Source organism: Ursus maritimus, unplaced genomic scaffold, assembly GCF_017311325.1.
Source record: "Ursus maritimus isolate PB19 unplaced genomic scaffold, ASM1731132v1 scaffold_19, whole genome shotgun sequence".
In the NCBI taxonomy this organism is placed as follows: Eukaryota; Metazoa; Chordata; class Mammalia; order Carnivora; family Ursidae; genus Ursus; species Ursus maritimus.
The window spans coordinates 56,736,420-56,763,423 of record NW_024424341.1 but is presented as its reverse complement, the minus strand read 5'-3'; the positions used below and the strand labels follow the sequence as shown (position 1 = coordinate 56,763,423).

At 54.4% G+C, this 27,004-nt stretch overlaps 2 protein-coding genes across 2 annotated transcripts in view; both read left to right on the top strand.

Moving 5' to 3' along the window:
* The window catches only part of HSD17B14 (hydroxysteroid 17-beta dehydrogenase 14), a 14,216-nt gene extending 222 nt beyond the window's left edge, over positions 1–13,994 (top strand). Inside the window, exons 2-10 of the mRNA XM_008684517.2 lie at positions 87–289; positions 780–818; positions 1,017–1,099; positions 1,619–1,685; positions 4,684–4,775; positions 12,886–12,990; positions 13,245–13,312; positions 13,408–13,504; positions 13,607–13,994. Coding sequence (XP_008682739.1) covers positions 202–289; positions 780–818; positions 1,017–1,099; positions 1,619–1,685; positions 4,684–4,775; positions 12,886–12,990; positions 13,245–13,312; positions 13,408–13,504; positions 13,607–13,780 — 813 coding nt within the window. The 5' untranslated portion in view covers positions 87–201 and the 3' untranslated portion in view covers positions 13,781–13,994. The remainder of the gene's footprint in view (positions 1–86; positions 290–779; positions 819–1,016; positions 1,100–1,618; positions 1,686–4,683; positions 4,776–12,885; positions 12,991–13,244; positions 13,313–13,407; positions 13,505–13,606) is intronic.
* A 1,851-nt stretch (positions 13,995–15,845) lies between these two features.
* Positions 15,846–25,640, top strand: BCAT2 (branched chain amino acid transaminase 2). Its single transcript, XM_040634276.1, has 11 exons — positions 15,846–16,168; positions 19,462–19,536; positions 19,897–20,100; positions 22,003–22,113; positions 22,208–22,327; positions 22,464–22,627; positions 23,479–23,621; positions 23,761–23,846; positions 24,084–24,224; positions 24,297–24,371; positions 25,201–25,640. The coding sequence occupies exons 1-11, from the start codon at positions 15,935–15,937 to the stop codon at positions 25,237–25,239; spliced, it is 1,392 nt and encodes a 463-aa protein (XP_040490210.1). The 5' UTR covers positions 15,846–15,934; the 3' UTR covers positions 25,240–25,640.
* Positions 25,641–27,004: the final 1,364 nt, after the last annotated feature.

Below are 27,004 nucleotides of genomic sequence, written 5' to 3'. Positions count from 1 at the left end.
GGGGGGGGGCAGTACTCCTGGGTCTGAGGGAGGAGGGGCCGGGCCAACCTTCATAGCTTCTGGCCTTCCTGGCAACGCCCCCCCAGGGCCGGGCTTCCAGGATCCAGCCCCTATTTAATGGTTCGGCTCCACCGCCTCACCCGACTTTGGAGGTGGAAAGAAGCCCAGAGCGAGTAACAGGGAGAGACAGACAGAAGCAGCATGGCAACGGGAACGCGCTATGCCGGGAAGGTGGTGGTTGTGACCGGGGGCGGGCGAGGCATCGGAGCCGGGATCGTGAGAGCCTTCGGTGAGTAGGGGTCTGGCTGCTCAGGAATATTGGAGACTAGGAGAAGAGGGACCCTGGGAACTCGTGGGTGTGGGATCTTCAGTACTGGAGCCAAGATTCTCATAAAAACGCAATTTGCGATGCTAATGAAGGGCTAGGCAGTATAAGCCTGGGGCCTGAGCTTGGCAGGTCTCCAAAAATGGTTACTCCCTCTCTGTGGGTCTCGGTTACTGTATCTACAAAATGAGTGGTTAGGGAATGGCAGTTGCAGGTTTAGGGATTATTCTGGAACCTAGGGATGGGGGGCTCAGGAACCCCAGCAGGCACCTGGAGCGGCCAAAGAGAATATGGGTCAAGTTTTCTGCCCTTTGCTCTGGAGGATCATCATGAGACTTTGGGGTCACGAGGGGAGCGTTTAGGAAGATGGGCCCCCACTCCCGGTGGCCACAAGAGGGCAGCAGAGACCTTTGCCAAGGTCTGTGCTGCGGTAACCTGTTATTTCCATTCTCAGTGCAAAGTGGGGCCCAAGTGGTTATCTGTGACAAAGATGGTGAGTGGGTGTCCCTCAGTCCTCACCCCCAGCCTCTCCTCCCTCATACTCAAGAGTCCTGGCCCCCAGCCCTGTCCTCCCTCAGACCCAGGAGTCCAGGCCCCCAGCCCCTCCTCCCTCAGACCCAGGAGTCCAGGCCCCCAGCCCCTCCTCCCTCAGACCCAGGAGTCCAGGCCCCCAGCCCTTGTCTCCCTGCAGAGTCCCGGGGCCGGGCCCTGGAGCAGGAGCTTGCTGGAACTGTCTTTCTCCTCTGTGATGTGACTCGGGAGGAAGATGTGAGGGTGAGCTATCCTCGTCCCTGCCTGGTCCTAAAAGCTTAGGCTCAGCCTTCTTTCCAGGCTTTCCCTGCTGGCCAGGTTCTGGGTCTCCTGGGAAGGTTCTCCTTTATCTCTCACTACTTCAAGGCTCTTGTCACACCTGTCACAGAGATTGGAACAAAAAAAATCCCTCACAGTGGATCTCTTTCTGGAAGAGTTTTCCTCTCTTGTTTCTGGGTTTCTAACCCTTTCCTTCTGGAACTGTCTCTCTGATGTGCACCCCCTGCCCCCTGCCCTCTACCCCGACCCTGACCCCAGGTATCTGCAGTGTGAATATAACCAGCCCTCTGGTCTCTGGCACCTCTGGCTTTCTGTCTTCTCTTCTCCTGCCATACTTGGTGATTTGGGGTGTCCCCCACTGCCCGTAGTTCTTGTCCCCTCAGCTATGATCCAGCTTCCCCCTCCCGACCTTGCTTTGGGGAGTCCAGGCTCCTCAAGGCTGGGTTCCCGCACTGCTCGCTTACAAGATGTCTTTGTCCCCAGGCCCTCATTTCTGAGACCATCCGACGTTTCGGCCGCCTAGATTGTGTGGTCAACAACGCTGGCTACCGTGAGTTGTGAGGCCCACAGGCCATTCTCCGCTGCTGTCAACCCACCTCCTGGCTTCCCATCCCTTCCTCCTCCCACCTCAGTTTCGCCTTGTCTTCCCCATCCCCTTCTCCGTTCCCTTGGATGGGACAGTACAGCTCTGGAATCTGGCCCCTGGGCTTACGTCCTGACTCCTTTCCGTCCCGCCAGGTGCCCCCAGGCCCGTGCCCTCCCCTCTCCGTGCTTCAGTTCCTGTATTTCTAGAATGGGAATGATGATAATAATCATCATCATTACAGAGTGGTTGTGAGTACTAGTCAGCCTCATAATTACCAGAACTATCGGGTGAACAGCTTCCGGAAGTCTTGTGGTCTCAATTTTCTGATCCATGAAGTGACGTGGATGGCCCTTCTCTTTGCTGATGACGATGACAAGATCCTCATGCGTGCGGTTTATAGGTCTTAGTGTGGTGACTTTGAAGGGAAAATGCCATCAGCTTAATGACTACCCTTCCTAAGAAGTTCTCATGCTGGTAAACCAGGGCTCAGAGAGGTGAACTGTCTGCACTGAAGTCACACGGCAAGGCCGTGATAAGAGAGACGCCCCCCTCTACGACCCCTCCTATACCCCCCCATCCACTTATTGGCTGGGCAACTTTAAGCAAGTGGCTCACCCTCTCTGGGCTGCATTCTCCTTCTTATATTGTTGTAAGGATCAAAGAGATGGCGAATACTAGTTCATCCTTTCTCTCCGTGGTCTTTGTACATTCAAGAGGTCTTTACTGAGCGCTTACTATGTCCCAAGTTCTTTCCTTGGGACTGGGGAGTGAGCAGCGAACGAAAGAGACAGAAACATTCTTCCTGGGATTCACGTTCTCAAGTACAGAAAGAGACAACCCCATTCGTGGTTTCCGTATTCATGAAATCACCAGCTAGCTGACCAACAGATTTTTTTAGTAACCCCAGCCTCTGTACTCACTGCTTTCCGGGTGTTTGTGGATTTGCATGGAGCGGGAGCAGCGAGAAAAATCCCAGTTGCCTGAAACACCTGCTCTCAGTGGAGGTCGTTCGAACGAGGCGAGCGTAGCTCTGTGCTCTGGTTTCAGAGGATGGAGATGCCCTGGGGCCCGCTGGATGGGTCCGCATCCGAACTCTGGCGGCCTCCAGCTAATCGCTCAACACCTCTGAGCCTGAGCCGTGCTTCCTTGTTTGCAAAATAAATAAAATAGAGTCTCCCAGAGTTGTGTTGAGGATTTAAGAGTCTAATCTGATATGCAAGTATCCGTAGACATATATTTATATACATGTGTCTATCTGTCCATCCATATCCATATCTTAGTCTGTTTGGGCTGCTAGAACAGAAATGCCACAGACAGGGAGGGCTCAAACAAACATTTATCTCTCACAGTTTTGGAGGCTGGGAAGCCCAAGATCAAGGTGCCAGGAGATTCGTGTCTGGTGAGGGCCTCCTTCTTGCTGTGTCCTCACAGGGTGGAAGGGACTAGAGGATCTCTGGGCTCTCATTTCTAAGTGCACTAAGCCCATTCATGAGGGGGTCCACCCTCGAGACTTAAAAAGCCCCTCCCACAGACCTCACCTCCAAATGTCATCACTCTGAACGTTAGGATTTCAACATATGAATTTGGGGGGTGCGGGAGACAGATTTAGTCCATTATATTTACATACTATTAGTTAATAGGTACCTATTTCCCCTGGGAGCAATGGAGGAAAATTCACTAATTCAGTATTCACTGGAATTTTATAGACCTTAACTGCCTTGAATAATAGGATCGACTCTATACACCAGTATGTTTGGTGGTGATATAGGCTATGAAGAAAAATAAAGTCAGGGCACCCAGCTGGCTCAGTCAGTGGAGACTGCCACTCTTGAACTTGGGGTTGTGAGTTCGAGGCCCACGTTGGGCGTAGAGCTTACTTTAAAGAAAGGAAAGGAAAGGAAAGGAAAGGAAAGGAAAGGAAAGGAAAGGAAAGGGGGGGGAAGCTGTTTAGGGTCTACAAAACGGCAGGGGCTATTTTCAACAAAGGATCCAGGGCAGATTCTCTGAAGATGTTTGAGCAGATCCCTAAAGGAAGCCAGGCCACAGGCCCTGTGTCCCTGGAGAAGAACAATCCAAGATTCCCTCAACTTTCTGGCCGCCATCTTGTTTTCTTCCTCCCCTTCTCTCCTAAAGCCTTTGGAACATTCAGGGTGCGCTCCTCCCACTGCCTGTCTCTTCTCCTTGTTCTTATTCCCCTATCTTTTCCACTCCTTTTCTCCTGAACATTGATTTTTCAGTCCCTCTAACCATTACCCCTCCCCTCCCATCAATTCCTCCTATTTATTTTACAAATACATTATGGGACTGTCAGGCACAAATACTGACTCATGAAAAAAAATTCTTTTTAAGATTTTATTTAAACAATTTTTTAAATTTAAATTCAATTAGCCAACATATAGTATAAGATTTTATTTTTAAGTAATCTCTACACCCAACATGAGGATTTGAACTCACAACCCGAAGATCAAGAGCCACTTGCTCCACCGACCCAGATAGCCAGGTGCTCTGACTTGGGAAATTTCCTTTTTTTTTTTTTTTTTTCTGAGTAGGTTCCATGCCCAACACAGGGCTTAAACTCACAATCCTGAGAACAAGACCTGAGATCAAGCTTTAGATGCTCTATCGACTGGGCCACGCAGGCGCCCCCAGATTTGGGAAACTTCTAAGCCCAAGAGGAAAGCGTCATCCTCCTTCTATAGATACGGAGACTGAGGCACAGAGAGGCATAGTGACTTGCCCAGAGTCACACAGCCAGGAAGTGGCAGGGGCTCATATTGGAACCCAGGCCTTCTGGCCTGAGGTGGCTTTTCGATTCACTGTTATACAACCTCCCTTCCTTTTCATGATCCCTGACCCTCTTGTCTCCCCCCCCCCAGTGCCCCCTCCCCGCCATAGCCCTATTCCTTCCCTGTTCTCTGGGTCACTCCCTCATTCTCTCTGCCTCTCTGTCCCCCACTCCTAGATCCGCCTCCACAGTGGCCCGAGGAGACCTCTGCCCAGGGCTTTAGGCAGCTGCTGGAGCTGAACCTGCTGGGGACATACACCCTGACCAAGGTGAGGACCGTGGCCCCGGCTGCCAGGCCGGGGGGCCTCCTGACAGTGAGATTGTCAGACCCACTTTTTCTCAGAGCAGAATGTTGCCTCTGCCCTGTTTGATCTTGCTTCAAAAGGACTCCGTTCTTTGTAGCAAGTAGGTGGGGGCCAATCCCTACATCCAGCCAAAGCTAATTGTGTGGCTACCCAGCCCAGTGCCCTTGGGGACTTTCCAGAACCTTCCAGAGTGGTGTGCTGCTCGTGTTGGGGCATGTTAGGAACAGGGGGGAAGAGGTTGAGGCAGGGAGTGAGTGATAGGCAGTTACAGCGTTGCCACCTGTGAACAGCTCTGGGGAACAAAGACCTTTTACCATCCTGCCCTCAGAATCTTCCTGTAAAGTCCTCCTACTTACTGTCTTCATTCAAATGCCACCTCCTGGGGCGCCTGGGTGGCACAGCGGTTAAGCGTCTGCCTTCGGCTCAGGGCGTGATCCCGGAGTTATGGGATCGAGCCCCACATCAGGCTCCTCCGCTGTGAGCCTGCTTCTTCCTCTCCCACTCCCCCTGCTTGTGTTCCCTCTCTCGCTGGCTGTCTCTATCTCTGTCACATAAATAAATAAAATCTTAAAAAAAAAAAGAATATAAAAAAAAAATGCCACCTCCTTTCAGACAGCCTCTCCTTCCCAGTCATCCTTGCTTCTGTGGCACCCAGTGCGCACCCATATACATATTTATTCTCTGTAACAACTTGTTTATTTTCATCAGAGCACATTTTAATCCATTCAACAAATATTTGCTTAGTACCAGCGGTGTGCATCCAGCAGGGGACAAACGTCCCTGTCCTTGGGCAACTGACACGCTAGTGGGGGAGACAGGCCGTGAGCAAGTAAACAGAAGCTAATGTCAGTGAGTGATAAATGCCGGGCACAAGAGTGATGCACAGTGTAAATACTGTGGTAGAAAACTTTTTTTTTTTAATAGGCTCCATGCCCAGTGTGGAGCCCAACGAGGGGCTTGAACTCATGACCCTGAGATTGAGACCTGAGTTGAGATCAAGAGTCAGACGCTGAACCGATGGAGCCACCAGGCGCCCCTATAAAATTTTTTATTTTGACATTTTGCAAGCATGCAGAAAAGCAGGGAGATTGTGTACCGAATTCCACGTGCCCACCCCCCAGCAATCATTATCAACATTCTGTCATTCTTCCTGTGGACCCCCTCACTTTTTTTTCCTTTTTTCTTTTCTTTTCTTTTCTTTTCTCTCTTCTCCTTTCCTTTCCTTTTCTCTTTCTTTCTTTTTGCTGGAGTATTTTGTTTTTTAAAAGATTTGTTTATTTATTTTAGAGGGTGGGGGAAAGGCAGAGGGGGAAGGAGAGAAGCAGACTCCCTGCTGACCACGGAGCCTCACAAGGGGCTCGATTTTACGACCCTGAGATTATGACCCGACCCCGAGATCATGATCCCAGCCAAAATCAAGAGTCTGATGCTCAACCGAGCCACCCACGCGCCCCTTTTGTTGGAGTATTTTAAAGTAAATCTCAGACATACTTTACATGTAAGTAATTTAGTATGTATCTTTACCAGATGAGGTTTTATTTTGTTTGGGTTTTTTTTTTTTAAGAGTATTTATGTACTCTTTGGGACAGGGTGGAGGTGATCAGAAGGCTACTCTGAGAGGTGATATTTGAGTCAGACCTCAGGATACGTGTGGGACAGAGTGGTCCAGCAGAGAACAGCCTGTGCAAAGGCCCTGGGGTGGGGACTGGTCCGAATGTAGGGTGAACAGCCAGAGGCCAGTGTGACTGAAGCAGGCAGGGTAAGGGGGAGAGGGCAGGAGATGAGGGCAGAAACGGGATGAAAGGACCTGGATCATATCTGGCCATGACGAAAGGACCGCAGAGAGGACTTTGCTTTTGGGCTTGGTCCTGGAGCCAACGAAGTGAGCCGCCGTAAGTGGGAACCGGCGCCCTCCGGCGGCCGCGTGGGAAACAGGCGCGGGCGAGGGCTGAGGCAACGCGCCCAGGGTCGTCCAGGCAGGCGGTGAATTGAATCCCACCAGGCAGGTGGCTGTGGATTTGGTGAGAAATGTTCCCACTCCGGATCCATTTTTAAGGTAGAATTGTCAGGATTTCCTTGTAGACTAGACGTGGGGGGGGGGTGGACTCGAGAAAGAAAGGAATGGGGGTTTTGGTTTATTTTCCCCCCACCCCTACCGCCAGCAACTGGCCGCAGGACTGAGTTCCCATCCATGGCCACGGGGAAGCCTGGGGAGGAGCAGGTGGACTGGGAGACCTTTTGAGTGCGGGTGGGGGTGGGGTGCCCAGCCCGCGTCCACTTGGAATTCTTGGGTCTGAGGTGAGGGGAGAGGTCTGGAGTCATCAGCTGGGAGCTCACCATCCTGAGGCTAGATTAGGTCTGAAAAGCCGGTGTAGACAGAGAAGAGAGGAGCCCCGGGAGTGGGCGGGGCGGGGGGGTTGGTCACCCGTGTGAGGAAGCTCAGGCGCTGTCTTTGAGGTCTTACCTGAGATCCAGGTGAAATGTTTCTGGGCAGCTGGGTGCCCTTGCACCACCTGTGAACCCTCGCTCCTATTCCTCACTTGTGTTCAGCTCTACTGGCACCTCCATACGTTAAGATACATTCTACAGCCCAGAAAGGGGATATGTGTGTAATTATATACATAATCTCTCTCTCAGTGCCCAGCATTTATTTATTTTTTTTTAAGATTTTATTTATTTATTTGACACAGAGAGAGAGCACAAGCAGGGGGAGCAGCAGGCAGAGGGAGAGGGAGAAGTAGGCTTCCCGCTGAGCAGGGAGCCCGTCGTGGGGCTCGATCCCAGCACCCTGAGATCATGACCTGAGCCGAAGGAAGATGCTTCACCCACTGAACCACGCAGGCGCCCCCGTGCCCGGCATTTAAAAAGAGATTTCTCATCAACAATGAGATCTCTGGTTTCTCTTGAAAGGTTGGCAAACTGAACCCACAGGGCAGGGCGACAGTCCGCTAAGTATGGCACGACTCTCCATGATATCCCAGTCCCCACCTCTCCCTAAGGACTACCTGACTCTGTCGTGGGTGAGCGGCTGGTACAAAAGCCTCGCGTAGGAGTAAAGGGTCCTGCCCAGACAGGCCTGAGCTCTCTGCCGCCCCCTACCGGCAAACATGGCGAGTGACTCAAGCTCTCTGCCCCTTGGTTTTCTCCTGCTTTTGAAAAATGAGGCTAATCATAGCTCCTAATTCACAGGGTTCTTCCTGAGACTCGAATGAGTAAACTATCCATGAAGCCCTTAGAACATGCCTGGCACAGAGTTGACTCTCTGTACGTTTTATTGCTTATCGTACACATTGCCCCATCCTGTCTCCTATGGCCAATCTACCTAACGCAGGTTGAGCTCACGAAATAGACATTGGGCAAATGAAGCCTGGCAGAAGTAGAAGGCAAAAGGTGAGGTTTGAGCTGACCCCTGAGTGGGAGGAAAAGAAGTAGAGAAGTAGGCCACAGGATGTTTCATTTACCAAAAAAGAGTGTGGAAATGTCCTGGGGGCACTAACTAGCAGGTGTGTTTTAAGAACAGGAGACACGGGGCGCCTGGGCGGCACAGCGGTTAAGCGCCTGCCTTCGGCTCAGGGCGTGATCCCGGCGTTATGGCATCGAGCCCCACATCAGGCTCTTCCACTATGATCCTGCTTCTTCCTCTCCCACTGCACCTGCTGTGTTCCCTCTCTCGCTGGCTGTCTCTATCTCTGTCAAATAAATAAATAAAATCTTAAAAAAAAAAAAAAAGAACAGGAGACACTCTCTCCTGTCTCCACCTCCAGCTTAGCAATTAGAAGCGTTTTATTAAATTGTTCTCTCCATTGCTTCCTGCCATCCCTTACTGAGACATCCTATAATTTCATCAGTAGGAACTTCATAAATACTACCAATGGATTTGCATGTTTACTTATAATTACTGACATAATTTAAGACTCACAAAATCTTGTCAGAATAGGACGGAGAACTCCTGTATTCCTAGACTCCTCATTGTTAATATTTTACCCTGTTTGCTTTATTTTTCTGCCTCTCGGTTTGAGGGTAAATTGCAGGCATAATGTCCATTCACCCCTCCGTACTTTGGGGAATATTTCCTAAAAATGAGAACGTTCTCTCACGCAGTCACAGTAAGGTTAACAGTGATACCGTGGTCTTGGGTAATCTAGACACCTTTTTATTCAGATTATGAGAACGATTTTTTTTAAAGATTTATTTATTTCGGAGAGAGAGCACACAAGCCAGGCTCGGAGAGGCAGGCAGAGGGAGAAGCAGGCTCCCCACTGATGCGGGACTCGATCTCAGGACTCTGGGATCGTGCCCTGAGCCGAAGGCAGCCGCTTACCCGACTGAGTCACCGAGGCGTCCCCAGATTATTAGAATTCTTACCACCACCACACTGCCATGGCTGCACCTGTGTTAGTGGGGCTTCTCCACAAGCCGACCCTGGGTGAGCACTGGAGCGTGGGATGCATGGTGGGCGATCCCACAAAGTGCTGCTGTCGGGGTCGGTAGTAGTTCTGGACACGCAGGGGCAGCAAGTTACCACTGGGGCAAGTGGGGCGCCATCCCCTGGGCGAACTGAGAGTCGGAGAGAAACATGCACCTCGCAGTTATTCCCCACCCAAGAAACGAGGGAGAGCGAGACAGTGTTTAATTTAAAAAATAAGTTGCATGGGGTGCCTGGCTCGCTCAGTCGGTAGAGCATGCAACCCCCCCCTTTTTTTTTAAGATTTTATTTATTTACTTGAGAGACAGTGTGCATGAGCCGAGGTGGGGGGAGGGGCAGAGGGAGAGGGAGAAGCAGACTCCCCACCAAACAGGGGGCCCGATGATGGGGGGGGCTCCATTCCAGGACCCCGGGATCACGACCTCAGCCAAAGGTAGACGCCCAACCAACTGAGCCACCCAGATGCCCCCAGATGTCATTTTTAGTAATTTCCACACCCAACGTGGGGCTTAAACTCATGACCACGAGATCTAGGGTCACATGTTCGGGGCGCCTGGGTGGCTTCGTGGGTTAAGCGTCTGCCTTCGGCTCAGGTCATTAGCTCAGGGTCCTGGGATCAAGGCCTCCCCCCCCCCCAGTCAGGCTCCCCGCTAAGCGGGGAGTCTGCTTCTCCCTCTCCCTCTGCCCCTCACCCTCGGCTCCGTGCCCTCTCTCTCTTGCACACTCAAATAAGTAAATAAAGTCTTTAAAAAAAAAAAAACTATCGTCAATGTCACCACCACCACCATCATCCCTTGGAACTCTTAAAATATCGATTCCGGGGCCCCAGCCCAGACCTCCTGAATCAGAATCTCTGGGTCTTTGGTGGATCGCCACGCAAGCTGGAGTTTGGGATACAGGCTAGAGAAGACAATGGGGGAATGAGGGGTATTTATATGAGGGAGGAGATGCGCAGTGGGCAATANAATATTTGTTCAGTGCTAGTTGCGTGCCCAGTGCTGGGACAAGGGTGGCGAACGACCCACGTTGTGCAGCCCTTAGGGACCTCACGCTGGGAAGGGAGTTAAACAGCTGGGCGGGAGTGCGAAGGTTTAGGAAAGAAAGAGGCAGGGGCGGGGCCTGGGGGAGGGGATGGGCAAGGCCAGGGCTGAGGGAGGGAGGGTTTCAAGGCCAATGAGAGAGAGGAGAGAAAGGAATGGGGGGTGGAGGAGGGAGTCAGGTCCCTGGGGAGAGGATGGAGGATTCGAATCTCCCCCCCAGGGCCCACATATCATGGCACTCATGCTCAAATCATCTTAAAGTTCTTAAGACTTAGAGTTGTCACAAATTCTTTTTTTTCGTTGTGGGCTTTGGTCTCTGACTGCTCACTGCGGGGTGCAAATACTGGCCCTGACAGTTGTCCCAGGACCCTCGGAGCACCGGTCACCTGCTCAGTCTCCTCACCTGGAGAAAGGAGCTAGGGACAGTCCCTTCTAGGGTTGTCCTGAGGATTAATCTGTGTGAAGAGCTGACAACAGGGCCAGGCACATAATAGATAAATTTAGGGGCGCCTGGGTGGCTTAGTCAGTGAAGCGTCTGCCTTCGGCTCAGGTCATGATCTCTCTGGGGTTCTGGGATCGAGCCCCGCATCGGGCTCTCTGCTCAGCGGAGAGTCTGCTTCTCCTTCTGTGCTCTCTCTCAAATAAATAAATAAAATCTTTAAAAAATTGATAAATTCAATAAATTCATTCATTTATTCAGAAGATATTTATTGAGCACCTATTACATGACAGACCCCTGAATCCCGGGGGTGAAACAAAGTAAGAAATTGCAACCATCCCTCATGAATTTTTGCATTCTTTTTTTTTTAATGATTTTTTAATTATATTATGTTAGTCACCATACAGTACATCCCCGGTTTCCGATGTAAGGCTCGATGATTCATTAGTTGCGTATAACACCCAGTGCAGAATTTTTGCATTCTGGTGGGAGAGACAGAGAATAAGCAAATAAGTAAGTTTGATATGACATAATTAGATATGGCATGTCGGACGCAGGTGCTGTGTTACAGAGAAAAGGAATCAGGAATAGGGATGAGGACCCAGGGGTAGGCAGGTTGCAGGTTTAAATAGGATAGTCAGAGGCGCCTGGGTGGCTCAGTCAGAGGCGCCTGGGTGGTGAGTCCCCCCATCCCACCCCCGCGCTCAGCGGGGAGTCTGCTTCTCTCTCTCCCTCTGCCCCTCCCCCTGCATTCTCTCTCTCTCTCTCCCCCTCCCTCTCTTTCTCAAATAAATAAATCTTTTTTTTTTTAAGATTTTATTTATTTATTCGACAGAGATAGAGACAGCCAGTGCGAGAGGGAACACAAGCAGGGGGAGTGGGAGAGGAAGAATCAGGCTCATAGCAGAGGAGCCTGATGTGGGACTCGATCCCATAACGCTGGGATCACGCCCTGAGCCGAAGGCAGACGCTTAACCGCTGTGCCACCCAGGTGCCCCTCAAATAAATAAATCTTTAAATAAATAAATAGGATGGTCAGGGTTGGCCTCATTGAGAAGGTGACATTTGAACAAGATTTGAAATTGTTGAGGGACTAGGTTTACTCAGGACTGTCCCAGGTTAGCCCTGAAGGTGGACTGAATGTCCCATGTCCTCAGAAACACTTCAGTCCTGGGCAAACCAGAATGGCTGGTCACCCTAGGAGAGAGTCCCATGCGTATCAGAGGAAAAGTAAGTCCAGAGGGAACTGTAAGTGCAAAGGCCCTGAGATTGGAACACTCAGGGTATGTTTGAAGATACGCTCCTCAGAAAAGGTGGAGGCTGTTTTTGAGGGAGTGGAGAAAGTCTGAAAGAGCTGATGGGGTGACCCAGAGAGGGAGCTAATTTAGATTCCCACTCTGGGAACCACTTAAGGGAACATGCTTACACTCATTAATCTTTAGCAGCCGGAACAGGTCTTGCCCGGCCAGCTCAGCTGTCAAAGGAATCGGAGGGGAAGGATAGAATTTGAATTTATTCAAGGTCATGTGTAGTGAAAGAGCTGAGAGACAGAGGAAGGGAGGAGAGGGAAAAAGAATTAGTTTAGGGAACTCCGGGGAGCCAGAGAGTTGTAGGGGAGAAGTTGGTAAAAACGGGTGCATTTCATGAAGGTCTCCCACATCACATTCTGGCCACAGAGTTTTCCCTAAAATTCAGAGATACGGTCTTCCCCTCATGGATAAAAGAGCTTCCTCCCATTTTTGCAAAATAGGGCAGCCATCTTGCATTTTCCTATCTTGATTTGGACATGAGTTTGAGTAACATACAAAGACCCAGAGTGGGGAGACAGAGACGTAGAGAGAGGGGGAGAGGATGGGAGTGGTGTGGGGAGGGAGTGGGGGAGGGGGACGGACAAAAAGGGAGGGAAGGAGAGAGAGAGGTAGTGGAGGAGCCCTAGAGAAAAATGCCTTCCAGATATGGAGAGACGACTGCTTAAGCAGACCCAGAGACCCTGGGGCAAACCAGTGAAGGTGTTCTCTGGAGTTCTAGAATGCTGTCTCTACAAGGCACTGAGATCCACTAGTGAACATACCAGGGCAATGGCCATTGGCCCAGGCATCAGGATGTGTTTCAGTGTGGCTCGGGGAACCCAGGGGCTCGGGTGACTGACTTTGCCTTCTGTCTCCCCAGCTTGCCCTCCCCCACCTGCGGAAGAGCAAGGGGAACATTATCAACATCTCCAGTCTGGTGGGGGCCATTGGCCAGGTCCAGGCAGTTCCTTATGTGGCCACCAAGGTACCCTGCCCCTTCCTTCACTCTCTACCAGGCCCTCCAGGTACCTCAGCTCCGAGGTATGACAATCTGTGGCATGTTGTTATGCGCCTAGTGTCTCCCAAGAAGCAGAGGCTAGCGCATCCCACGGAGGCCAGCAGGGAAGGCGTGACCACCCCATTCTGATGCTCCAGCTTGACATGCTCTGGTTGGAGGAGAGAACAGGAGGAAACTCGTCTTCCCTGGACTAAACTTTCTCTCCACATCATCTTCCACAGGGGGCAGTAACAGCCATGACCAAAGCCTTGGCCCTGGACGAGAGTCAATATGGCGTCCGGGTCAACTGGTAAGCAGCTCAAAGTGGGCTGAGAAGGCTGGGAGTGAGCCTAAGAGGCCACGTTTGTGGCACAATTCCCTGATCCCCCTTCTCCCTTCCCACAGTATTTCCCCAGGAAACATCTGGACCCCACTGTGGGAGGAGCTGGCAGCCTCAACACCTGACCCCACTGCCACAGTCCTACAGGGCACATTGGCCCAGGTATGAGTGGGGGCCAGATCCAGGTGCCATGGGAGTGGCTTAGGGAGTGGCAGTCAGACCCGGTGCTTCACTTGGTCTCCTTTTCCCCTGGTCTGTCTCCAGCCCCTGGGCCACATGGGCCAGCCAGCTGACGTGGGGGCTGCTGCCGTGTTCCTGGCCTCCGAAGCCAACTTCTGCACCGGGATTGAGCTGCTTGTGACCGGGGGTGCAGAGCTGGGGTTTGGACGCAAGGCCATTCCAGGCACCCCCGTGGAGCCCCCCATCATCCCTTCCTGATTTCCCACATTTCCACTCGGGTCTTCCTGATTAGGACTCCCACCCCAAACTGATTTCGGTTTCTATCCGAAATTTCTATCCGAAATTCTAACCGAAATCCTAGATTTCGGTTTCTATCATCTGCCTCTTAGGTGCAGACCCCAACTCTAGACATTAACTCCACAATGTGCCAAACCACCACGCAAGTTCCCATAAAAGTAGTTTGCAACCAGGAGGAGGAGGGCGTCATGACATTTTTTTTCTGCCCCTGAGTTCTGCCACGTGGAGACAGCGTCCCCACTCCCAGCCCCACGTGTTCCCACGCGTAGCCTCGACCCGCGGGACTACAATTCCCGGCAGGCCTTGCAGCAGGCTCCTGGGAAAAGTATTACTGGTTGGCTTCGCCGCTGCTAATACAAAGGCCCGCAGGGGAGAATAAATTAAACCGTATTAGGAGATAATAGTGGAGGTGAAACAAAAGGGCCTCCTTGTTATTCTTGGTCCTTAAGGGAAAGGAGTTTTGACCTCACTGGCTGAGGAATAGGAGGGTAGCGGGCTCCAGAAGTTCTGTGGGAAGCAGCAGCTAGGGTTGAGAGTCCTGGGTCAGAGAGAGGAGGGGCTGGGATCTGGACTCCTGGGTTTGGGGGAGGAGGAAACATGGGGGCGTGGACTCCCCAGTTAGGGAAGAGCGGGCCTTGGATTCCTCCAGGGGCGCGGGGCTCAGTCCGGGGTGCTTCTCCTCAGTGAGGGGGTGGGGCTGCCTGGCTGCTGCGGATTGGCCGCGGCGGGGGTGTGTGCGGCAATCGCCGATTGGCCGAGGCGGGGAGGGCTCGGTCGTGGCCGCCACGCCCCTCGGGCCCTGGGCTCGGTGGTGGGAGAGGAGGACTGGGGGAGTAGGAAGCAAAACCGGATGATACTCAGAGGGGGAGGGCTGGGACTTCCCGAGGTCTGTGGCTGTTAGGGCTGGGGCACAGTGACCCGGGGACAGAATTCGGGGGCAAAATATCCCAGAGTAGAATTGTGGAGGCGCAGTGGCCCAGGAATCGGAGTTTGAGGACTCAACAGGAAAAAGATTTTGGTTCTTGTAATCTGGATGCCGGAGTTGGGGGGACTCTGACCACAGCAGGATTTGGGGCCAGAGTGACTGAGGAGTTCGGTATAGGGGGCACTAATGCAGGTTTGAATTGCTAGGGATTAGAGGGATCCTGATGAGCTGTAATTAGCTAACTCGGCCCTGGGGCTCCTGTAGTTGAGGAGACACTCACAAGGAGGCAAAACCAGGTAACCTTGCCCTAGGGGCTGTAGGGGCTGTTCTTAGAGGCTTACTCATGGGTTGGTGGATTAAAATTTTTCGGGCCTCACTGATGGGACTGGAACCATGTGTGTTGTATCTTTTTTTAAATGATATTTATTTGAGAGAGAGTGCAAGCGGGATGGGGGGGGGGAGACAAGCAGACTCTGTGCTGAGTATAGAGCCAGCCGAGGGGCCCAATCTCTTGACCCCGAGATCGTGACCTGAACTGAAATCAAGAGCTGGAGGCTTAACTGACTAAGGCACCCAGGCACCCCTATTTATTTTAGATATTTATTTAGAGAGAGAGTGTGTGTGTATGTGAGTTTGGAAGAGGGGGGGAGGCAGAGGGAGAGGGAGAGAATCCCAAGCCACTCTGTGCTGTGTGGGACTCGATCTCAGGACCCTGAGATCATGACCTGAGTGGAAACGAAGAGTCTGATACCTAACAGACTGACCCACCCAGCTGCCCCACGTGTGTTATATCTCTTAAAAAGCTACAAAGAATACACATATGTTTTCTCCTTGGAAAGAAAAACTATATTCAAACGGGTTGACTGCAACCCCTTCATCCGTCACTACCTGCTACCCCTTCAGAGGCCTTGTTCCAAAGCCCTTTCCCTTTTCACTTACATGATATATGCACCCACCGACACTTAACACTTTACGATACTTAACAGCCAGTGCTTTGGCTTAAGGCATGGAGACATGCGGAGATTCCTGTTCCTGGCCTTTCAGCTCTTACCTGGCGATGCTTATCCTCGTTAGCGTTCCGTGACAGTATCTATTAAAATGCATTTTTTAAAAAACTTCGTGCAGTCTTGCACAGCAATTGTGTGGCTGGAACAGAATCTGGGTGGGCGTTAGGAGGAGGGTGCAAGTCCATGGGCTCCCCTAGCCCCGCGGATTCCAGCGCATGCGCTCTCTACCAGGGCCCAGCTCCCCACAGGCGCCCTATAATTGGGGCGGCTCGACCCGCCTGGGGCTTAGGGCAAGCCACCCTCCCGCGGGAGGGGGCGTGGGCAGGGCGGGGCCGGAACGGCTTTTTCCCCGGGCCGCGCCCCGGGCGGGCACAGTTACCCGCCGCACCGACCATGGCCGCAGCCGCGCTGGCAAAGGTGGGTTCGCGGCCCCGGGCCGGGGAAACGGGAGAAGGGGTGGGGAGGCTGGGAGGCCCACTTCCGGGTGGACCACTAGCTCCCGGACCCGTCCGGCTTCGCGCCCCCGGCGCTCGGGTTCCGCTGCGGGACGCCGGGACCGAGGGGGTCCCTTGGAGAGGAGCACGAGGCTTTAAGAGCGAGGGAGGTGGAGGGCGGTAGTTGGTGGGACGGGGCCGCCAACGGGAGGTACGAGGGAAACACGGAAGAGGGTACGGTTAATGGGACTGGCACCGGGCTGCGGTGGGTGAGGGGTTAAGGAGGGGAGAACAGCCAGCCTGTGGAGGCGCCGGGGTAAGACACCCCGAACTTCTGGGGGTGCGGGTAGGATGAAGGCACAGATCTCAGGTCTGGACTGGGAATTGGACCCAAGGCCCCGTTTTCTTGGAAATAAAAGTTAAGATGCATGTGGAGTGTCCCTGCAAGCTCTTCTCCGAAGCTGGGCATCAGGGCTTTTGGAAAGGGAGCCAGCTTCCCACTGTCACAGAGACAGATCTCCCTGTCCATTCTTACCCAGAAGAGGTCAACCAGCAGAGTTGTGGAGAGTGGGCTTTTACAGCACAGAGTTCCTCAGCGAGGAAGGAAACGCTAACAGCTCTCGGAAGGGATCTTCACAGCCCTGCTCAGCGGCAGCATCACCCTGGGAAAAGTGGTGTTGGCATCCAGTTCTGCCCCTGACCCTGTCTGGGACTCCTCCCCCAGCCCGATGGAGAGCAGGGCACAGTGTTACTGTTCCGACTCTTGGGGTGACTGATGCTGGGCCATCACTGGGACCATCTGGGCTCTCATGGTGCCACTCCTGGGCTGTGGTGGGAGAGTCCGGGGCAGTGGCAGGGACAGTTTGGGGTTGTGATGGTGGACAGTCTGGAGCTGCCATCGGGCAGTCTAGGTCTGAGATGGGCGAGTCCCGAGCTATCATGGGACAGTTCTACATGTGATGGGATCGGTCCTGGGCCACGACAAGGACAATTTGGGGCTTTGACTGGGACTGTTTGGGGCTGTGATAGGGACAGTCCCTGGCTGAGACAAAGGACAGCACTGCATTACGAGGGACCCTTCCTGGGCTGTGATGGGGGGGCAGTCCTGAAGCATGAAGGACGGTGCTGAGCTATGACAAAGACAGTCCTGGGCTTTGATGGGACCTTCCTGGGCCCCGCTGAGAGGATGGATTGTGCTGGGGATCGTCCTAGGCTGTAATGAGATGCGGGAAAGACTCCATCACATTTCAGAGCCCTGCTCTGTGCCCCTCCCCCCCTTTCCTTGTTTCTTAATTCAGCCCCAGGCTTTTCACGCTCTTTGTCCCAGTAACCCATCTACCATCCCTTGGGCCCAATCCCCATGGCTTGGGGTGTCAGATGGCGGAGCACTTTCCCTGAGCTGAGGTGAGACCCCCTGCCCCTACAGAAATGTCCTGGAAGGATGAAGGCAGCTTCTCTCAGGGCAAGAGGGTCTTGATGGCCAGTGCTGATTTACAACCTGGACACTGCCCGACTCCTCTCTGCCCCGTGGGTGTGTTTTTCTGCCTCTCCCTTCTCTATCTCCTGGATATACTCTGTCTCCAAGCATCCCTGAGTCAGTTTCTCTCCAGGTGTTGGCATAGTTCTGTCTCTTTGTGTTTCCTCCTTTCTCTGGGTCTCCTTTCACTTTGTGCTGTCACCTGAAGTCTGGTTTTTGTCTATTTACTTCCCCCCCCCCCCCCGCAGCCTCTCCATATCTCACCCTGGGCATTTTCCTGGATTTCTCCAGACTTTACTTTGCCTGAGTTTATCTCCCTATCTGTCTCTCATATCAGTCTCTCTTTATGATCTTATCTATTTTGGCATCTTGTGTTCTTGATTTCTGTTCTCCTCAGTTTTTTGGGTTTTTTTTATTAAGATTTTATTTCTAAGTAATCTCTCCACCCAACACGGGGCTCAAACTCAAGACCCCGAGATCAAGAATCACCTACTCTTCTTACTGAGCCAGCCAGGCACACCCTCGGTTTTGTTTTCTATTTCTGTGTCTATTTGTTTTCTCCTTCTTGCCTTTCCCTCTCTTTTATTTTATTTTTTCCATTCTGGCTCCTTCTGAGCACTGCTCTCCTGCCCAGATACTGGCTGTCTCCCCTCTGGGTGTCTCTCCTTTCTCTCTGCTGTGGGTGTCCTGTTCCCTCCTGGACAGAAGCAGCATAGCCACAGACTTTCGTGGGCTACACAGCGCCACCTAGAGGCCATGCCTCGGACCCACACGCTGATCAGCCCAGAACCCCTTGGGCCCCGCACTATCTGGAACCACTCCTCAGACTTCATGCCCCACAGCCCCCATCTCCCCATGACTCACCTACTGACCAGTGACTGCTGGCACTCATGTTCGTTCTCACGGATGGGTGTCCGCTCAGCCAGCTCACAGGGCAGGAACAGGCGAGGCTGTTCCGTCTGCACCAACCTCATGACCCAACTGCTTTCCTGCCGAGGCATGGGGTTGGGAGCTTAGGTAATCTGAGCCCAGTTGGTCTAATATCCTGAAAGAATAAAGACTTGGACTCCTGGATCTGAGAGAGAAGGGGCTGGGGTCCTGGACTCCTGGGTCTGAGGGAGGAGGGGGCTGGGGGTCTGGACTCCTAGGTCTGAGGGAGGAGGGGCTGGGGACTGGCTCTCCTGGGTCTGAGGGATGGTGGGCCTGAGGGCCTGGATTCCTGGGTCTGGGGGAGGAGGGGACGGGGGTCCGGACTCCTGGATCTGAGGGAGGAGTGGGCTGGGGGCTTAGACTCCTAGGTCTGAGGGAGGAGGGGGACGGGGGCCCAGCTTCTGGGTTCTGGGGAAGTATGGCCTCTAGGTTCCTCACTTTTCTAATTCTTATCAGGATTTGGGTCCCCTAGGGAGACCTTCACTTACCTGCTCACTTTGCCTCGCCGTCTTCTGTCTGAGCTGATCTCAGGGCTGGGGCCAAAGTTCCGAGGGGTGGGAGGTGCCTGTGTTTGACTTTGCCCTGGCATGGAGGGAATGGGAGCTGATTCAGCCCTTTCTAGGGATTGTCCTTGTGAGGACAGGGAGGGGACTTGGCCTCCTTCAGGATTCCCTCCCACGAGGTGCTGACCTGACAGGGGAGCAGATTTGTCCAGGGCCACATGGTCCGTCTAGAATGCACTAGGCCTCGGACAGAGCAGGCCAGAGGGACCTCCCAAGTGCATGGTGGCAAAGCAGGCACCAGGGTCCCCTGCTCTCTCTTACCTTTCCTGGCCTCACCACCTTTCTTACTTCTGTCCCCACTCCCAGATTTGGGCCCGAAAACTCCTCCCTGTCTCTTGGCTTCTGTGTGGCCCCAGAAGATATGCCTCATCCAACTTCAAGGTGAATGGAGGGAAATGTACTTCTAGATCTCAAGGAGGGGGCTAGGGCCAGGACTATTGGGCCTGAGGGAGGAGGGGGCTGGGGGCCAGGACTCTTAGGTTTGAGGAAGGGGCCGGCAGCTGGATTTGGGCATCTCCGAAAGGGTCCAGGGTCCAAAGGTGAAGGTGGTTGGCAATGGGGTCCTAATAGTCCGCCATAAGGTTGTGGGAGAGATTTGATACTGCATGTCCCAGAAGCCTCTGGGGCTACAGGTCTCTCTTCTCTTTGGGTCTTAGCCCCAGAGGTTCATGGGAGTTGTAGTTTTTCAGTTTGCGGTTGCCACCAGATTTCAGGATACCCGGCTCCCCTGTCTTTTCTCAGGCTGCAGACCTGCAGCTGGAAATGACGCAGGAGCCTCATCAGAAGCCTGACCCCAGCAAGCCCCTGGTGTTTGGGAAGACATTCACTGACCACATGCTGATGGTGGAATGGAAGGAGGAGGAGGGCTGGGGCCAGCCCCGTATCCAGCCCTTCCAGAACCTCACGCTGCACCCCGCCTGCTCCGGCCTCCACTACTCGATGCAGGCACGGCCGCTGCCCTCTCTCCCCCTCTCTCTGCATCTCTTCCCTCTTGCTGAGTCGCTTGCCAGGTCCACCGCCCTGGGCTTGCTCTCCGTGTGTTTCTTCTTTTTCTTTTTTTTTTTTTTCAAAGATTTTATTTATTTATTCATTCGACAGAGAGACAGACAGCCAGCGAGAGAGGGAACACAAGCAGGGGGAGTGGGAGAGGAAGAAGCAGGCTCGTAGCGGAGGAGCCTGATATGGGGCTCGATCCCATAACACCGGGATCACACCCTGAGCCAAAGGCAGACACTTAACCGCTGCGCCACCTAGGTGCCCCACTGTGTGTTTCTTCTTGCTCAACATGTGTTCCCTGAGGTCCCTCGTGTTCCAGGCCCCGTGCTGGGTGATGCCAGGGTCCCCAAGAAGAGCAGACCCCGTTCTTCCACTCAAAAACCCCATGTTTTTGTTACAGCCCCATGGGGTCATGCTCTGAAGGAAGCAGCTGAGGCGTCATCAGAGCCAGAAGAGGCACCGATCCTACCTCTAACTTGAAAGGAAGTAGGGTCCCTTCCGGCAGAGGGAAGCTTAGGGTGTTAGCGGGAGAGGAAGCAGCCAGTACAAAGAGCCTGGCATATCAGGGGAATTGGCAGAGGAGGCTGAGAATGTCGTCAGGGCCACAGAGGGGCCGAGGGATTGGCACCCTGTGAAGGGTGCTGGGAGCCATGGAGCGCTCTGAGTAGGCATGGAGCAGGGTCCGCTCTGGGTGTAGTGAGACCCCGCAGACCCGGTGGAGGATGAGCTGGAGGCCAGGAGGCCTGAGCTGGGGCTGGAGCCAGGGGGAGGAACAGGAGGGCCAAAGGGATTCAGGGACACGAGGCACTGGCAGGCTGGACAAGAGCAGGGAAGGGAGGGCTGAGCATGGCGCCCAGAGGTTTGGCCAGGTGACCAGGTAGGCCAGGGGCTGTCCCCCTGTGGGGGCTCAGCAGGAGATGGGCTTTGCAGGCCTTGGTGAGTGGCCTTTAAGGGAAAATATCCAGGAGGCATTCAGGTTAGGACTGAAAGCTGTGGCTGAAAGTAGAGTCTTCCTGAGGACGCTTCAGTGGTGACAAGAATTCGGATGAACATATTTCAGCCCCAGTAACCAGTTTGCAGTGTCAGCTCAGGAGGCTGAGATAAGAGGAGCCAGATCCTGTGAGGCCTCGAAGGCCAAGGTCAACAAAAGGCTGGGGGTGCGGATCAACTTTGTGTTGGTTTTTTTTGTTTGTTTGTTTTTCTGTACCTTAAAAAATGTTTTGGGGCGCCTGGCTGGCTCAGGCAGTGGAACATGTGACTTCATCTCGGCGTCATCAGTTGGAGCCCCACGTAGGGAGTAGAGATGACTTTAAAAAAAATTTTAAGTTTTTATTATGGGAAATTTCAAACACAGAAACAGAATGATATATAAGGACCCCCCCCCCCGCCCTGCTTCATCAGTAGTCCCTGTGGGTCACCCTCTCGTTCCTTCTGGACTCCCATCTCCATGCCCCCCTTCCTGTGAGATTTTGAAGCAAATCCTGGACTTTGCAGTGTTTCATCCACAGCAAGTTCAGTGCTTCTCAGGAACGCAAGGAATCTTTAAAAACAGAACTTGCACGCCATCACTGTTCCTGAGAAATCGGGTCAGTAACACAGAAGGGGCTGAAGCAGGGCGATCTCTCGGCCCCTCCGTCTGTGGGTCTCCGGCTGTTTCTGGTGCCCCTCTGTCGTCTCTCTTTCCCCTTTTCTTCCTCTCTGAGCTCAGCGGGTTGGTCTCTCCTCGGCTCTGTCTCTGCAGCTGTGTCTGAATCCTTGTGTATCAGGCACTGTGTTGGGATCTCTCGATGTGTCTTGTGGCTTCCCCCGGGGGGTGTCTGAGCTCGGTCACCCACCCACCTGTCCCCGCAGCTCTTTGAGGGCATGAAGGCGTTCAAAGGCAGCGACCAGCGCGTGCGCCTCTTCCGACCCTGGCTCAACATGGACCGGATGCTGCGCTCGGCCCTGCGCCTCTGCCTGCCGGTGAGGGGCCCTGGCTGGCCCCCTGGGGGGGGAGCAGGGTGCGGGCTGGGGTGAGGGCAGGGGCGAGGGGTCGACTCGTGGGATTCCTGCCCAGAGTTTTGACAAGGGCGAGTTGCTCGAGTGTATCCGCCGGCTGGTGGAAGTGGACAAGGACTGGGTCCCCGAGGGCAACAGCAGCAGCCTGTACATCCGGCCTGTGCTCATTGGGAACGAGGTGGGCCTGACTCCCTGACTCCGGGAGTGGGGGGATGAGGGTGGGAGGGCGGGGCTGGGGACTTCAGGGAAGAGGGGGGGGAGGGGCTGAGGGCCCGGACTCCTGGGTCCCTGATGCCCCCTTCTGCCCACTGCAGCCCTCGCTAGGCGTCTCCCGTTCCTCGCAAGCGCTCCTGTTTGTCATTCTGTGCCCCGTGGGCGCATACTTCCCCGGAGACGCCGTGGACCCCGTCTCCCTCCTGGCCGACCCAGCCTTCATCAGGGCCTGGATAGGTGGGGTCGGTGACTACAAGCTGGGGGGGTAAGTCATCCCTCCAGTAGTCCCTCCCCCAACCCTACGTGTCCGGGACGCTGGATGTCCGAGACACTGGCTGTCGTGCTTTGGGTGTGGATTTGTGTCTTTGGATGTCAGTTGTCCTTCCCGTCTTGTTTCACATGACTGGGGACAGCTCTGCTTGCCCGTGGGGCTGGGATGTTGGCACTGCGGGGGACGGGGCGCTTAAGTGGAGAGGGTCTGTGCTAAGCGCTGTGGACACATTGGCTCGGAATTTGGAAGGGGTAGGGTGAAAATCAGTGGAGAAAACAGGATTGGCCTCCTGGGAAGCCTCTAGAAATGCAGTTTATCCTTAGTTCATTGGTCTCTTCCCCCAGGTAGCCTCCCCTGAACACCCAGGCTCGGCCAGTACCCCCCACCCCCACCCCCATGCACAGCTCTCATGGTCCCCTGGGCCTCCAGTGACCACCATCCCCTGTGGGGGCTTCCCGTGTAAATCTGTCACCAGGGACCTCAGCTCAGCAGGCCAGGGAGGGCCCCCCGCCACCGAGGTGGTCCAGGCAGAAGGTGGGGGGAGGGTGTGTTGGGATAGCAAGTGCGGCCCCAGCCGGGAGCTTCATTAGGGTCCTTTCCACACTCCTATCTTGTGAGGTGGTCTGAGGGCCAGGCCCTGTGCTGGGCGAAGCTAGGGACGCAGATGAATCAGGTCCAGGCCCTGCTTTCCAGGGGCTCCCAGGCTAGTGGGAGTCCCGGGATCCAGAGCAGCCGGTGCTGTGATGGAAATGGCTGGGGCATTGCTCACCGAGGGGGCAGTGCCCCCTCCAGTGAGTGTCTCAGGAAGGAGACGGTGTCCTGGTCAACCATCTGCTCTCTGCCAGGAACTATGGGCCCACCGTGTTGGTGCAGCAGGAGGCGAAAAAGAGGGGCTGCGAGCAGGTGCTCTGGCTGTATGGGCCCGACCACCAGCTCACCGAGGTGGGCACCATGAACATCTTCATCTACTGGACCCACGAGGATGGGGGTGAGCCCTCCCGTGACCCCCCGCCCCCCCGGGGGAAGTGCCAGTCTCACGGGGGCGGGGGGTTGGGGTGGCTCCTAAGAAGATGGGAGGGTGTGCCTGAGGGCGTGAGGTAACCCCCCAGCCCTTACACTTGACCCAGTGCTGGAACTGGTGACCCCCTCGCTGGACGGTGTCATCCTGCCTGGAGTGGTCAGACAGAGTCTGCTGGACCTGGCTAGGACCTGGGTGAGGGCGCCGTGTGTGGGGGTGGCTGGAATGATGGGGAACTGCTGTGTCGGGGGCCAGAACTTAGGGGGCTCTGGAGGGGGCTGTGGCACGCTAGCACATCTCTGCCCCTTCTCTCTGGGTGTCTGTCTCCTCGGGTGTCTGTCTCCTCGGGTGTCTCTGTCACCCTTCTCAGGGAGGGAGAGGCAGGGCCCTGCGGCAGGGGGCGCCCCTGGGCTCACGTGCGTCGCTGGGCAGGGTGAGTTCCGGGTCGCAGAGCGCAAGGTCACCATGAAGGAGTTGTTGCGGGCGCTGGAGGAGGGCCGCGTTCGGGAAGTCTTTGGCTCGGGCACCGCTTGCCAGGTCTGCCCTGTGCACCAGATCCTGTACCAAGGCAAGGTGAGGTGGGCTGCCGTTGGAGATGGGAGGGAAAAAGGGGGTTCCTGGTCCTCACGCCGCTGTCTCCTCCAGCACTTGCACATTCCCACCATGGAAAACGGGCCTGAGCTTATCCTCCGCTTTCTGAAGGAGCTGAAGGCGATCCAGGTGAGGTGCACTGGCTGGGAAGGGGGCTGGATGTTTGTTCCCCGGGGAGGTTCATGTCCCAGGAGCCCCTGCACTGGGAGCCCTGCTGCCCCACAGTCCCAAGAGCCAAGAACGGCTCTTGCCATGGGCCCATGGGCCCCAGACTGAGTCATCTCCTTTCCTGGGAGCCTCTGAACGCTGACTTGAGGAATCCCTTTCCCTCCCCCTCTGTGGCTCCTGCGTGTCCTTGCGGTGGGGACCCCTGCCCAGGGGCCTGTGGGACTTTGGGCCAGAAGCCCCCAAGCGGAGCCCCTGGAGCCCCCGGCTTTCCCTTTGGCCTGAGAAATCTTCCACAAGCCCCCAGATCCTGGTCCCCGTGTGTGGCCCAGGAATATCTGGTCTCATAAGCCCTGGAGGTGTTTCCATTCATCTCCGACGAGTTATCTTTCCTGAGAACCTCTGGACTCCTTTCCCGGCACTCGACCTAGAACCGCTTTTCCTGTGAGCTTCCCTCAAGTCCTGTACACGGGGACCTAGAACACCTCGTCTCGTCACATTCCGAGACGTCTCAGCTGAAAACGATCCCGCTCCCCCCAAAACCTTCCAGGCCTTCCAGTGACTCTTTGCAGAACCCCTTCTCCCTTTTGCAGAACTCCTCCCTTAAGCCTCTGCGCCCACTTGGCCATGGTGCCCCTTCCCTACGGTTGTCAGCCGGCTTCCGGGAAGTGGACTACGTTTCCCATGAGCTCCTGGGGCGCAAATCCGCAGCCGTTGAGCCCGGGACGCCCCCAGGCTTGCTGGGAGTTGCAGTGTGGCCTTCCTCTCACGCCCGGCCTCTGTTGTCCCGCAGTACGGAGCAGGAGCCCACGAGTGGATGCTCCCGGTGTAACGCTAAGGACTCGGCCCTACCTCTCCTAGGACCCACCCACCCACCCACGGCATCTAGTCCCCGCCGGACCCTCGCCTCCCTACCAACGACTCACCTCAAGTGCAATATGAAAGAAAAGGCCGGGAGGCTGCCGGGACGCCTGGGTCTCTGGCGCCCCCACGTGGTCTCTACACTCCCGAAGCCATAAGAGCCGGACCCAGGCGTCCGGGCCCCTAGCCCCGCCTCTCAGATCTCGGGGGATCTGGGCTCCGTGTTGCGGGGTCAGGGATGCACTTTGGCCCCGACTCCGCATCTTTCCGTTCTCAGACCGGATCTCCCGGTGCTGCTGTTGGTTTGGTTTTTTTTGTTTTGTTTTTTTTTCTGTCTTGCTGCAATTTTGAAATAAATGCCAAAGAACAAGCCATTAGCTGTCATCTCCAATGATGCAACTCAGGGACTCTAGGGTCTTCACCAGGAATCCCTGCCCTGGGCCCTTTTCATTTTCCAAGACGCAGCCATCCGGGCCCCCAGTGACCTGGCGGGTTTCTCTGACCTGAGAGATTTTTTCCACCTCATCATACACTGAGTTTAACCTCTTGCCCCCGCTAACCCATGCCTCCTCTACTTCCACACCTTTGGGACAGCCCCACTGTACATCCAGTCACTAGGCCAGATCCCTCGGCACTGTACCCCTTTCCCCCCAAAGCCCATCAAACTCAAGCCCTGTCCTCCTGTCCCCAGCTCTGCCCTGTCTCTCTCCTCTGTCTCCTCTCAGCCCTGCTTCAGCCCAGTTCTTGCCCTACATAGCCCACTCTCTGCATCCATCCTGGCCCCCAAAGGGTCTTTGCACACCCAGAGCTGCCTCTGCTCCCTCTCTTCCAAGGGCTTCCCAGCACCCATGGCCAGTACTGTAGATCGTGGGCCTTGGTGGGTGGGGAGTGAGGCAAGATACTCTACACTCGGAGGGGAGTGAACATCAGAAGTCTATAAAACCTAGTCCTCCTTACCTCCCTGTGTCAACGCCTTGTGTCCCAATCTTGGACACAATCTTTCACACACATACTTTAATAATTGTTACGTGTAGGTGTAGAGAGAGCCAGACATTAGGACCAGGCCGATGTAGGAAAATGTTGGGGTTTGGCGCTGAGGACCAAGAAAAAATTCCCAAGATGTCTTTGGTGCAATAAGCTGGTTTTATTACAGCACAGGGACAGGCCCCGTGGGCAGAAAGAGCTGCCCTGGGGTCATGAGGAGTGGACCATTATATACTTTCAAGTTGGGAGGGGGTTAGGGTTAGCCGAGTCTCTTAAGGAATTTTGGAAGCAAGGTTTCCAGGACCTTGAGGGGGCTGGCTGTTGTTACGAGCAGGTCATTTATTACCGTCTAATAAAACCTCAGTCAGGAGACCCTTCAGGTGTATATGGGTGGGTCGTAAGCTTGAGGAATGATTGCCAGCATACATCCTGGGGGAGGGGCGGGTAGAGATAAGGGAAGTTTCCTAAGAAGTTTTCGTAAGTTCAAGTAGACTCATAGGATCCTGGGGGGTCGGGATAATGTGAAGCTATGATTGCCTTTTCCCTTAGCAAAGTATTAACATCGAGGCAGCCCAGTTCCTAGAGGAATGTCACTCCACCTGTTTCAAGGACTTGTCAATGGGCTGTAAGTGGTAAGGAGATTTCATTTTTCCTTTGTCTTTGCATCCCATGTCACAGGCATATCCGTTGGGTTGGTCCGGGTACAAATGTGCCTCCGTTATCTGCGTGGTGTGTGCCCTTGGGCTTGTCAC